This window comes from Cotesia typhae, unplaced genomic scaffold (assembly GCF_013202065.1).
Source record: "Cotesia typhae breed Kobodo isofemale line unplaced genomic scaffold, CoteBio_Ctyphae scaffold_13, whole genome shotgun sequence".
Taxonomy (NCBI): domain Eukaryota; kingdom Metazoa; phylum Arthropoda; class Insecta; order Hymenoptera; family Braconidae; genus Cotesia; species Cotesia typhae.
In genome coordinates this window covers 13,425,571-13,435,204 of record NW_027423774.1, presented here as the reverse complement: position 1 = coordinate 13,435,204, position 9,634 = coordinate 13,425,571, and the positions used below count along the sequence as shown (strand labels likewise).

Below are 9,634 nucleotides of genomic sequence, written 5' to 3'. Positions count from 1 at the left end.
GCTTTTAGCTGGCGCTATGTTTAGGCATTTCCCCAAGATATTTTGGGGTGAGACGATTTATTTGATTATCATAGAATTTTTAACAGGAGATTTAGTTGAGCACTTCCGGCCAAAATTTGAAATTTCAGCGGAAATACCCAAACTAAACTCCTGCTAAAAAATTCTATCCCAGTAAACAATATGATGTCTTTAAAGGTTCTTGATGAACTCCTATTTAAGATTTGGACGTCGTAATTTTTAACGGAATGGTGTCTCTAAGACGTCTTGAGGACATCGAATGCGCCACTTTAAGAGTAATATAAGACTTCCACAAATATTCTCAAAGAGATCTTTTTTCTGAGTTCAAAAAAAAAAGTGCTTACAGAAGTTAGAATTAGGAAGTCTTTTTGAGTTCAAAAATAAGATGTCTTGCAGAAATCCGAATTAAGAGCTCTTTACGACTTCAAATAAAAGAGTACTTATAGTAGTCAGAATTGAGAGCTCTTTCTGATTTCATACAGAAAATTTGCAGAATATTATTATTATAAATTAATAAATATTATTTATTCATGCTATAAATTTATTAATATTAATTGTTAAATTATTATTGTTGTTATGTAATACTCATAATAATTATAATAATAATATTGATTTTCAGTCATTTTGTGACTTAATTTAAGTAATTTTTATCATTTAGTCGCCATCCTTTCGTCCACGAAGTCAGTATTTTTTTGATACTCCTTGACGAACAAGATGCATGTAATCCACTGGAAATTGAGACATCATACCAACACCAATATCTTCAAAATCTGATTTTCCTAAATGATGATCTTCATTTAAACGATTTATAAAATTCGAGTCAGTGCGTAATGGTGCATCCATATCAAGAAATAACATTCGATGGTCACTATATTCTCCTTCTTGAATGCACTTACCGCAACCATAAAAACCACCATGACCTTTTGTGTAGGTTACAAAAGCTCTCGCTGGTGAATCACAAATAACAGCCCTTATAATTACTTTAAATTTATGACTATCATACTCGAAACCTTCCTCTCTCAGATTTTTGTACTCATTAATGAAATCTTTAAGAAATTCATTACAGTCATTTGGTTTGTTCAGTCCATGGTATATACCAATAACGAATGGTACAGAGACTTTTGGAAAAATTTCTCCCAGTATAGGATACAGTTGTCGTTTTGAACTCTTCGATATTGGCAAACCATCAATGTGTATACTAATCTGGATAATATCTGTAATCTGTTTTATATCGACAATTTTTAATTGATCAATTAATCCTTTTTCAGTCCATAGTGGAAATATTCTCCTGGTGCAACCTCACGAATAGTAGTATCTGTAGGAGTATCAATTAAGGTACGACTGTCATTTGGAAGACTTTTTAACTCTTCTATTGACTCCACATTTCTAATAATTTTTAGTAAAGCACTTGATCCAGCTTGAGTAATGTTAAATTCGCATTTCCATTGAGCTAATTGTTTGGTTAAAGGAATTGGTACTTCGATATCACAATTATTATTATTATTATAAGTGATAGAAGTTGTAGTAGTTGTTGCTGTTACTGTTGATGTTGTTTTTGTTGTTGTACAATGAGAGTTATCATTATTATCTGTGTAAGTCTTTAAAGAGATATCGGTTACGGTATTATCTAAATGAATTGACTGTAAACTGAAATCATCACTGTCATAATTATTGTCGTTGTTCATTACACTGTTATTAATAACTGGATCATTATCAAACGAAGTATCAATCGATGCTTTTGCACATGCAGTCTCCAAAATTGCCTGCTCACAGCGTTTTTTCAATCTTCGATTTTTCTGACTCTTAGACAGTTCACTGAATCTTTTTCTTTCAGACATCTTGAGAAAAAAATATTTTAAATTAAAAAAGAATCATAATTTATATTTATTTTTTGGATAAATGTATACGTTACCTTTAAAATCGAATGATTTCTCAAATTTATCACTGATAAAAACATGAAATATCATACACAGTCAAATATTAATTAGCTAAGAATATGCACTTACATTATTTTTAGAACTTTTAATTTACAAATTACGAAATCACTGGTTATAAATAATTAATTGATTTCACTAAATTAAAGTTTTGCAATTCGACGCTGAATGTAAACAGAAAACGTACCATACACTTATAGGTTATATTAAAACAGAGATAAAAAATAAAATTTCTATCGTTGTGCGCATGCGCCAATACAATTCAATCCTACCTCAGCAAAAAGACCTCTGAGAGAGTTCATATTCATGACATCTTACGAAGTCAGAAAAAAGACCTCTTAAAAAGCTCAGATTATTGATGTCTTATGAGTTCAGTAAGTAAACTACTTGAAGAGCTCATATTTTGGAAGTCTTACAAAGTTTGTCAAAAGATTTCCTGTCGACTTCTTGATTAAGAGTTCTGATTGATGAATTCGTTAAGACATCATATTTAGACTTCTTATGGACGTCTTTGAAAAGACTTCTTCCAGAAGTCTTTCTGATTTGGATGCTGACTGGGATGAAGATCAAATAAATCGTCTCACCTCAAAATATCTTAGGAAATGCCCAAACACAACTGCTAAAAGCGGAACTCAAAATTCTAATTTTAAAAGGTTCTTCATGAAAATTGAATTTTGGCACACCCTAATATATATATATATATATATATATATATATATATATATATATATATATATATATATATATATATATATATATATATATATATATATATATATATATATATATATATATATATATATATCAAACACAATTTACCATTTTAATTTTTAGCATTAAAATCAGTATAATATAATCATTTAACAATATCAACATGAATATTTATGTTATATATATCTGTTTTATATTATAATGGAGTTAATCCTTCATGATCATTCCAATACATATTAGCTATTTCAGTTATTAATGATTTAGCTATTCTTTCTTAAAAAAAGTATGATTATAAATTCCTACTGTTCCAACAATCAATCGATAAAAATCGATGTGTTTGCCTAATATTGTATAGAATAATACTGTTGAATAATAATTGTATAGAATTATGACAGGGAATTTTAATTCCCGCGAGGGGCTAGAGTCACTGTTATCTTGTCGCGGTGAGTAGGGACTACTCCATACCTTCTGAGCGTGAGTAGCTAGTTGTAAGACTCGTCACCGGGTCGTACGGATCGCTAAGTCCCCACCGCTGTCCCCAGAAAAACTAAGCGGGAACGAGACAATAGGAAAATTCGAGAACCTGAGTGAGAGGTTATAAAAGAGCCGGCGAAGACAAAAACAGCACCTTTTAGCAGACGAGACTTGTAAGTGTACAGTGCCCAGCGACTACTAAAACTTACCATCAAAATTAACGTAAGTAAAAATTTGCTCGAGGCTTCACGAAAGAGAGGAACGAAGCGAGCCGTTATATTCTAAATCTTTATTAAATTTTATCCCGTCAGGCCTTTAGGCTGACGAATTTGTATTTGATCTATTATTTATTTATCGGCATTTACAGAGAGAATTTGTATGAGATATAATAGAGATCGAGGAGACGAGGAAAGAATTGACGGACTCAAAAAGCTGAAGGAAGTTGCTGTTCGCAAAATTTTACTTGCTCTTGGACAACCCCCATCGTTGACAGAATTAATTGGAACTTCAGGTAAATTGGTTATTCAGGCCATTCTAATCGTCATTAGGCCGAATTAACCAATCTACGTTTTTATTGAGAATAAATATAATCGTCTCGGGTAGTCTTTACGTATTAGCAAATTCCAATCGAGTTAAGTTCGTTAAGGTCACTTAGTAGTTAAGACAATAGAACTCAAGACATTTATCAATTAACTGGAAAATAAGAAAATAAATATATTTAATTCGGTCTTTGGTTTATAAGTATCAAAAATTAGTTAAAAATTAGTTCAGGAAATTTGGTAAATTTGAACAAGTACGTAGTTTAGAATAGAAGTCCTTTATAATTTATGTATTAAAATTTTTGGCAATTGTAGAAGGATAAATTTAGGCCGTTTGGCTAAATTTAATTAAGCAATTTTAATTATTGAGTTTTGATGAATTTTGGGAATTAGAGAATTTGATAAAGAAAAAATTGTCAGAAGAAATTTAATGAAATTTAGTTGGAGAATTTTGGTTGGAAAATTTGGAAAAGTAATTCTGTAGATTTTGTGATTAGGATTGTATGAAATGAATAATTTAGAAAAATCGACAAGTGATAAATTTTGTGAATTTGATAATTTTGTATTAAGAGCTGTTAGGAAAAATTAATTATTATTTGGAATAAAATTTCGGAAAATTTAGAGGTAATAAACGGTAGAGAAATTGAGTTAGCGTACGGTGGACGATGTTATAGTTAAGTAAGGAAAATGATAGAGTAATTTGATATGCCGTCAGGTTGACGAGGTGAATAATGTTAATCGGTATTCCGTCAGGTTGACGAGGTGAATAATGTTAATCGGTATTCCGTCAGGTTGACGAGGTAATTAATTGGTATTTTATGATATTCCGTCAGGTTGATGAGGAAATTGAGATATTGAGATATTCCGTCGGAGTGACGAGGTTAAGAAAATTGGCAAGGGCCAACGTAGGTGAGAGGTTCTCACAATTAAGTTAGTTATAAGGAAATTGTCAAGTTTGTAGATTGATTGAATAAATCATTTTAAATTGTTATAAATAATTTTTCTCGGTTTTATTTACAGCCTCTCTCGGACTTCTCACGACCCTGTCTTTTCCTTCTCATGTTCCCCGGTTTCTGGGACACCGTGTCTAAAATCCCAGTGGCGCCCTTTCTAAAGAGGAAAGGGATAGCTAACTGGACCTGGGCTAAACCCCCCGGTTACAGAATATTAATATTTAGTAACTTTTTATTTTTCTCGGATATAAATCCCCATGGAAATCACTCAGTCTAAGCTAGCGAACATTATTGAATTCTGATTAGTTAAATAATTATCGATTGAGCGATCCAATTAATAAATGAAAAGGAGAAGTAACCGCGTATATTAGGTAAACCGGGGTCCACTTCTTTCCCACAGAGTAATTATTAATGCCTTGACGAATAAAACGACGATCTAACTCACTCGTTGAGGATGAAGTCCTAGTTGTAGTTGGCTTCCTTCGTCTCTTCACTACTCCGAGGATCGGTCCTTTTTGATTTCCATGGCACTCTGTCTGGCGGTCACACTACTTCTCCCTTTTTCACTACACAGCTCACCTAAAATAACCCAAAACTACCCTCTCCTATTCTCTCTTCAGACCCGAAGATCGAGACACGCCAGTGCTATGTCGAATAATTATCGATATTTGGCGACTTATCAATTTAGGGTAATTTTACCCTGTTACAAGTTGATGCTTATTTTGAGACCCCAAAAAAAACCCCGTTTTTTAATCTTTTATTGTTTATGTTTCTTGTCAAAAATTTTTATAAATTAGCGATTTTGGATAGAGTTACATAAAACTTTGACTCATCGATCGATATGTGTCATATTTCAATGACATTTTTTAAAATATAAGTTACTCGCGTTTTAAATAAGTAGTCTATTCTTTTTGACTGTATAGTAGGCATCGCCACCAAGCAAAGTATGCAACACAAAATAATTTGTTTGTAACATTCAATATTAATTTAAAAATCTGAATAAATTATAATGTCGTCTAGATCCTTGAAGTTTAGGTTATTTCATTGTTAATTAACTAATTTTTCGTAGACTTGAGTTTTCATAAAATCTCTTATAAAAGTTTAAAAAATGTGTCTATAAATTTTTTTCCTTTCGAAAGCTCTTGTTATATAAATAATAAACAAGATTCCGTTGTAAAAGTTGATAAAAGTTTTTTCATTACAATGATTTATCGATGTTATCAAAAATTGAAATATCCGGCAACCCATACAAAGAATAAGGATCGGTCGATCATTGGACGATGATAGGCATCCGATCCTTGATGATCGGCCGAGAATCAGATTTTTCATTGGGCCAAGGCTGGCTGAGTATCGGATGTAAACACAGTAAACAACAGTACATACTACCCAGTAACAGTAAATGTTGAGAAAGATTCAATTTTTTTTGTTTGAATTGTTTTGAATATTTTTCAATTCGATTCTCGGAATTCATAGCAATTGAAATTAAAGAAGTCTGAATTTTTTTGAATAGTTTCTTATTTGGCCTATAATTACTGAAAAAAATTCAATTCTCGAATGTTTTAATTTCAGTCAATATTTTTCTATTTTATGTGAAAAATTAAAATCAATTCAAACTATTTTCAATTGTTTTCAATCAATAATTTTAATCAGGGATATACAAACATCGAATGATTTTTATTAAATTAAAATTATTCAGACACAAAAATAATTTTTTAACAAATCTAAACTAATGAAAATCGTAATTGACAACTACAAATAGTAATATGCTGTAACGAGTTATATTTTGATCGCGCCGTGCGCGAGTTAGGATTTTCCCTGGGAGTACGAGTTTTGATCTCTACCAATTTACGGTCCCCTTTTTGCTCAGATCTATCACTCGCCGGAGTCCAGGAGAAACAAAAAAAAGTAAACAGAAAAAGGTAGCCAAAATTTATAGTCATCAAAAAAAACGAATCTTTATTAACAATTTATAAGTCAAGGAAATAGAAAAAAAAAAAACAATAACACAAATAGTCCTCTACTACTACCTTTACAATTACTCAAAAAAAAAACGGACTAAACTCGAAGCTCTGATTGCCCCGGTTGCTAATGGGGATGTCTGGTCGACAATCCCCACGCCCTACTCGGTCCCGTTCCTCCCAGAGGGTGAGCGGATGGTCTCCGTCTCGCCCCCACCTACTCGTCTAAGTTCACCTGCCGCACCTCCGCAGAAGGCCTCGGTGCGGGGAATCCCAAACGTCTCCCGTGAATTTGAACTCACTTACCTTGGTCCTGGTCAGACTCCAGGTAGAGTGTTTCCTTCTCGTTGTCCAAAGAATGGTCTTCTCTTGGAGAACTTCACTAGGAGACTGGTTTCCAATCGCCATCAATTTTCCGGCTTTATTATTTTCCCGACCAGTCACTTCCCACGAAATCAAATGATCGTTTTTGCCATCTATTTTGTATTTACAAACTAGCATTTTATTCGGATTCCTTTCATTCTCTATCCATCCGTTTCGCCAAATTCTAAGTTTTATTTCCGATTTCAATTTTATTTTACATTTTGATCGGCAGTTCGCTCATTCTCTATCCATTCGTCAACTTCCCATACTAAATTTGGTTCGGGACTTAGCCAAAATTTCTTTTACAAAGTAATTTTCTCTTAATAATAATCGTCATTTCTCTCATTCCATATCTATCCGCCGAGTTCTCATACAAATTTTCTCGGGACTTAGAATAATTCGCAAGGATAATTAAATTAATTTTAACTACAGAAGTATGATCACGAGCTAGGAATGGAGAATCATTCTAGTAATTATTTTGGCTATTGATTATGCTTGTCCAAAATAATTATTTCGATAAATGTTTAGGCAATTTTTCGCACTAACAACAAAAAACAATAATAGTTAAGTCCGATAATTGACAAAAAAATAATATATCCGTGGATAACAAAATAAATGTTATACCAAATAACTCAGTACATGTCTTGATAATAATAATAATACTTCGTTAACTAATAAATACACTCAAATTGATAAAAGAAAATAATCTCTTTCCGCCGGTTCCGGCCGGCTTAGTATCCGGCGAACATGACGAGTGAAGAGTAGGTATTCCAACTGTCGCTTCGCTGACTCCCTCGCTCCTTCGTGGTCGCCGTCTACGCGCTCACTCTCACCGTCTCACTCGCTCCTATTCGCTCGTATGTCACACCCCTCCTTCCTCGGAAAGAAAAGAGGAGAGCTTGGCTGGCCTCTTTTCTTCAGCGTCTCCAACAGCTGCTGGGCCGTCTTCCCCGTCGGCTTGATCCGGGGTTTCACGAATTTCGGGTGCCGGGTGACCTTGAAGAGGTGTAACTCTTCGTCGTACGCCGTGAAGGTGCGTCGTTTCGCCACTTGTTCCCCTTTTACCTTACACAGAGGTGTCAAAGAAGCTAAAAGCCGTTCCAAGGGTGTCTGGCTCGTCTTTGGTGCCGAGAATAAGTCTCCCGGTTGATCGGGGAAGTGATCCGGGTACTCTCGTAGCCAGGAGGCGTCGTCGTAGCTGAGCCACGCCGCCGTCCCGGATGACGATGCTGCTATCATCTGGGGACTGCGACGACGTGGGCCCGGGTTGATCGTGGTGTTGCCATCCGTGGCATTACTGCCGCTGTTATTGGTGCAGGTCGGTGTCCTTTTCGGGGGCGAAGTCCTGCCCTGAGGGGGAGTGGTCCCGAAAAGCTCTTCCAATTTTTCTCGCTGTTTGGCTGCCAACTGGGAACTGCTCGGTTTGGGTGGGCCTGGTTTGGCGACTTCTGCCGACTCGGTAATGGGCTCGGCTTGGCTGGTGCTGACTTTTCTGGTCGGCTGACCAATTTCACCAGGCTAGCTGTGGGCGGCCTTATTAAAACTCGTGCCTTCCTCCTGGGCTGGAAAGGCCCATGGGTGACCTTCTTCGTTCCTGGTTTGGCTATACTGGTCCCATCCTTGGCAGGTCGGTCAGGCCTAACGAAACCCGGTTTGGCTGGGTCGTACGGCTTGTGCATTCGGTGAAGGCATATTCGGTGTTTTGTTTCCCGAATATCCTTTACTCGGATATCCGGCCCCTCACGTTGGTCTGGCACTGTGATTGCGGGGTCCGTGGTTGGTGTCTGGTGGAGCGGAGTGAGAATGAGTTGAGGTGGTTGTCGGAGCATCTCCTCCATCAGCCAGATTTCCTCTTCCATGGTGTACTGCTCGGTGGTTGACTGCATCTAAAAAAAATCAAAACAATCTCACGGTTTGCGCGGTTTACAAAATCATTCCAGGCTTGAGTGCCGTACTCCAAACTCTCCCTTCGTCGCTACGAGTTATTTTAATAGGTAGCAGCAGAGAACTAGGCTGTCAAACTTCCGTTAATTTACAGGTTAAACCAAAATATTTTTATTAATAACGATTTAAACAAAACCAAATTTAAACGATCTCGTAATGAGATTAAAAGGAAAAGACAGCAAATGTTTTGAAACAACCGCAACACAGGAATTTTTGGCTGGTCAGTTCATTTTTTTAATCTGGTCTCAACCTGGTTCTCCGGTGTCAACCATTACTTTGGCTTTCCTGGACATGGATCGGGTTACCCGTCGTGGTTCCAGAAGTTCACCCACACTTGGTTCGGGTTCGAGATCAAAATGTCCTCGGTCTAAGTAATCCTGACTCGACTCTTTCAGGTTAGGCTTTACCCTGTTAGGTTCATGGTTAGATTCCCGGTTAAATTCTCGGTCAGTTTCACGGTTAACTTCTCGGTCAGATTCTCGGTTAAATTCTCGGTCAGGTTCACGGTGAAAGGGTTTGAGGTCCTTAATGTGCACGGTGAAGGTTTTATCTTCCTTGGTGACCTCATATACTGAGGGTCCGACGATTCCGGTCACGGTGAAACCAGTGGCAAATTTTTCTGCGAGTTTGGCCGCAAAATGGTCCATTGCGGAGGACAAGTGGTGTTCTCTTTTACAGACCAGTTCTCCAAGAGCTGGTTGCCAAGAACCTCGCTTCCGATTATAATATTTGGCTTGCTT

The 9,634-nt window shown here is 36.1% G+C and overlaps 2 protein-coding genes across 2 annotated transcripts; both read right to left on the bottom strand.

Moving 5' to 3' along the window:
- Nucleotides 1-699: 699 nt before the first annotated feature.
- LOC141534064 (uncharacterized) lies at nucleotides 700-1,205 on the bottom strand. The gene is made up of 2 exons (XM_074253207.1): nucleotides 1,169-1,205; nucleotides 700-1,064 (listed from the first exon to the last, which is right to left on the bottom strand). The coding sequence occupies exons 1-2, from the start codon at nucleotides 1,203-1,205 to the stop codon at nucleotides 700-702; spliced, it is 402 nt and encodes a 133-aa protein (XP_074109308.1).
- A 66-nt stretch (nucleotides 1,206-1,271) lies between these two features.
- Nucleotides 1,272-2,563, bottom strand: LOC141534063 (uncharacterized). The gene is made up of 2 exons (XM_074253206.1): nucleotides 1,931-2,563; nucleotides 1,272-1,856 (listed from the first exon to the last, which is right to left on the bottom strand). Exons 1-2 carry the CDS (start codon nucleotides 1,973-1,975, stop codon nucleotides 1,272-1,274), a joined length of 630 nt encoding a protein of 209 aa, XP_074109307.1. The 5' UTR covers nucleotides 1,976-2,563.
- Nucleotides 2,564-9,634: the final 7,071 nt, after the last annotated feature.

Coding starts and splice junctions, on each gene's coding strand:
- LOC141534064 (XM_074253207.1), bottom strand. CDS start 1,205: ATGGTTTGCCAATATCGAAGAGTTCAAAACGACAACT. Junction 1,065..1,168: donor AAGAGTTCAAAACGACAACT/GTATCCTATACT, acceptor AATTTCTTAAAG/ATTTCATTAATGAGTACAAA.
- LOC141534063 (XM_074253206.1), bottom strand. CDS start 1,975: ATGTTTTTATCAGTGATAAATTTGAGAAATCATTCGATTTTAAAG. Junction 1,857..1,930: donor GAAATCATTCGATTTTAAAG/GTAACGTATACA, acceptor TTTTTTCTCAAG/ATGTCTGAAAGAAAAAGATT.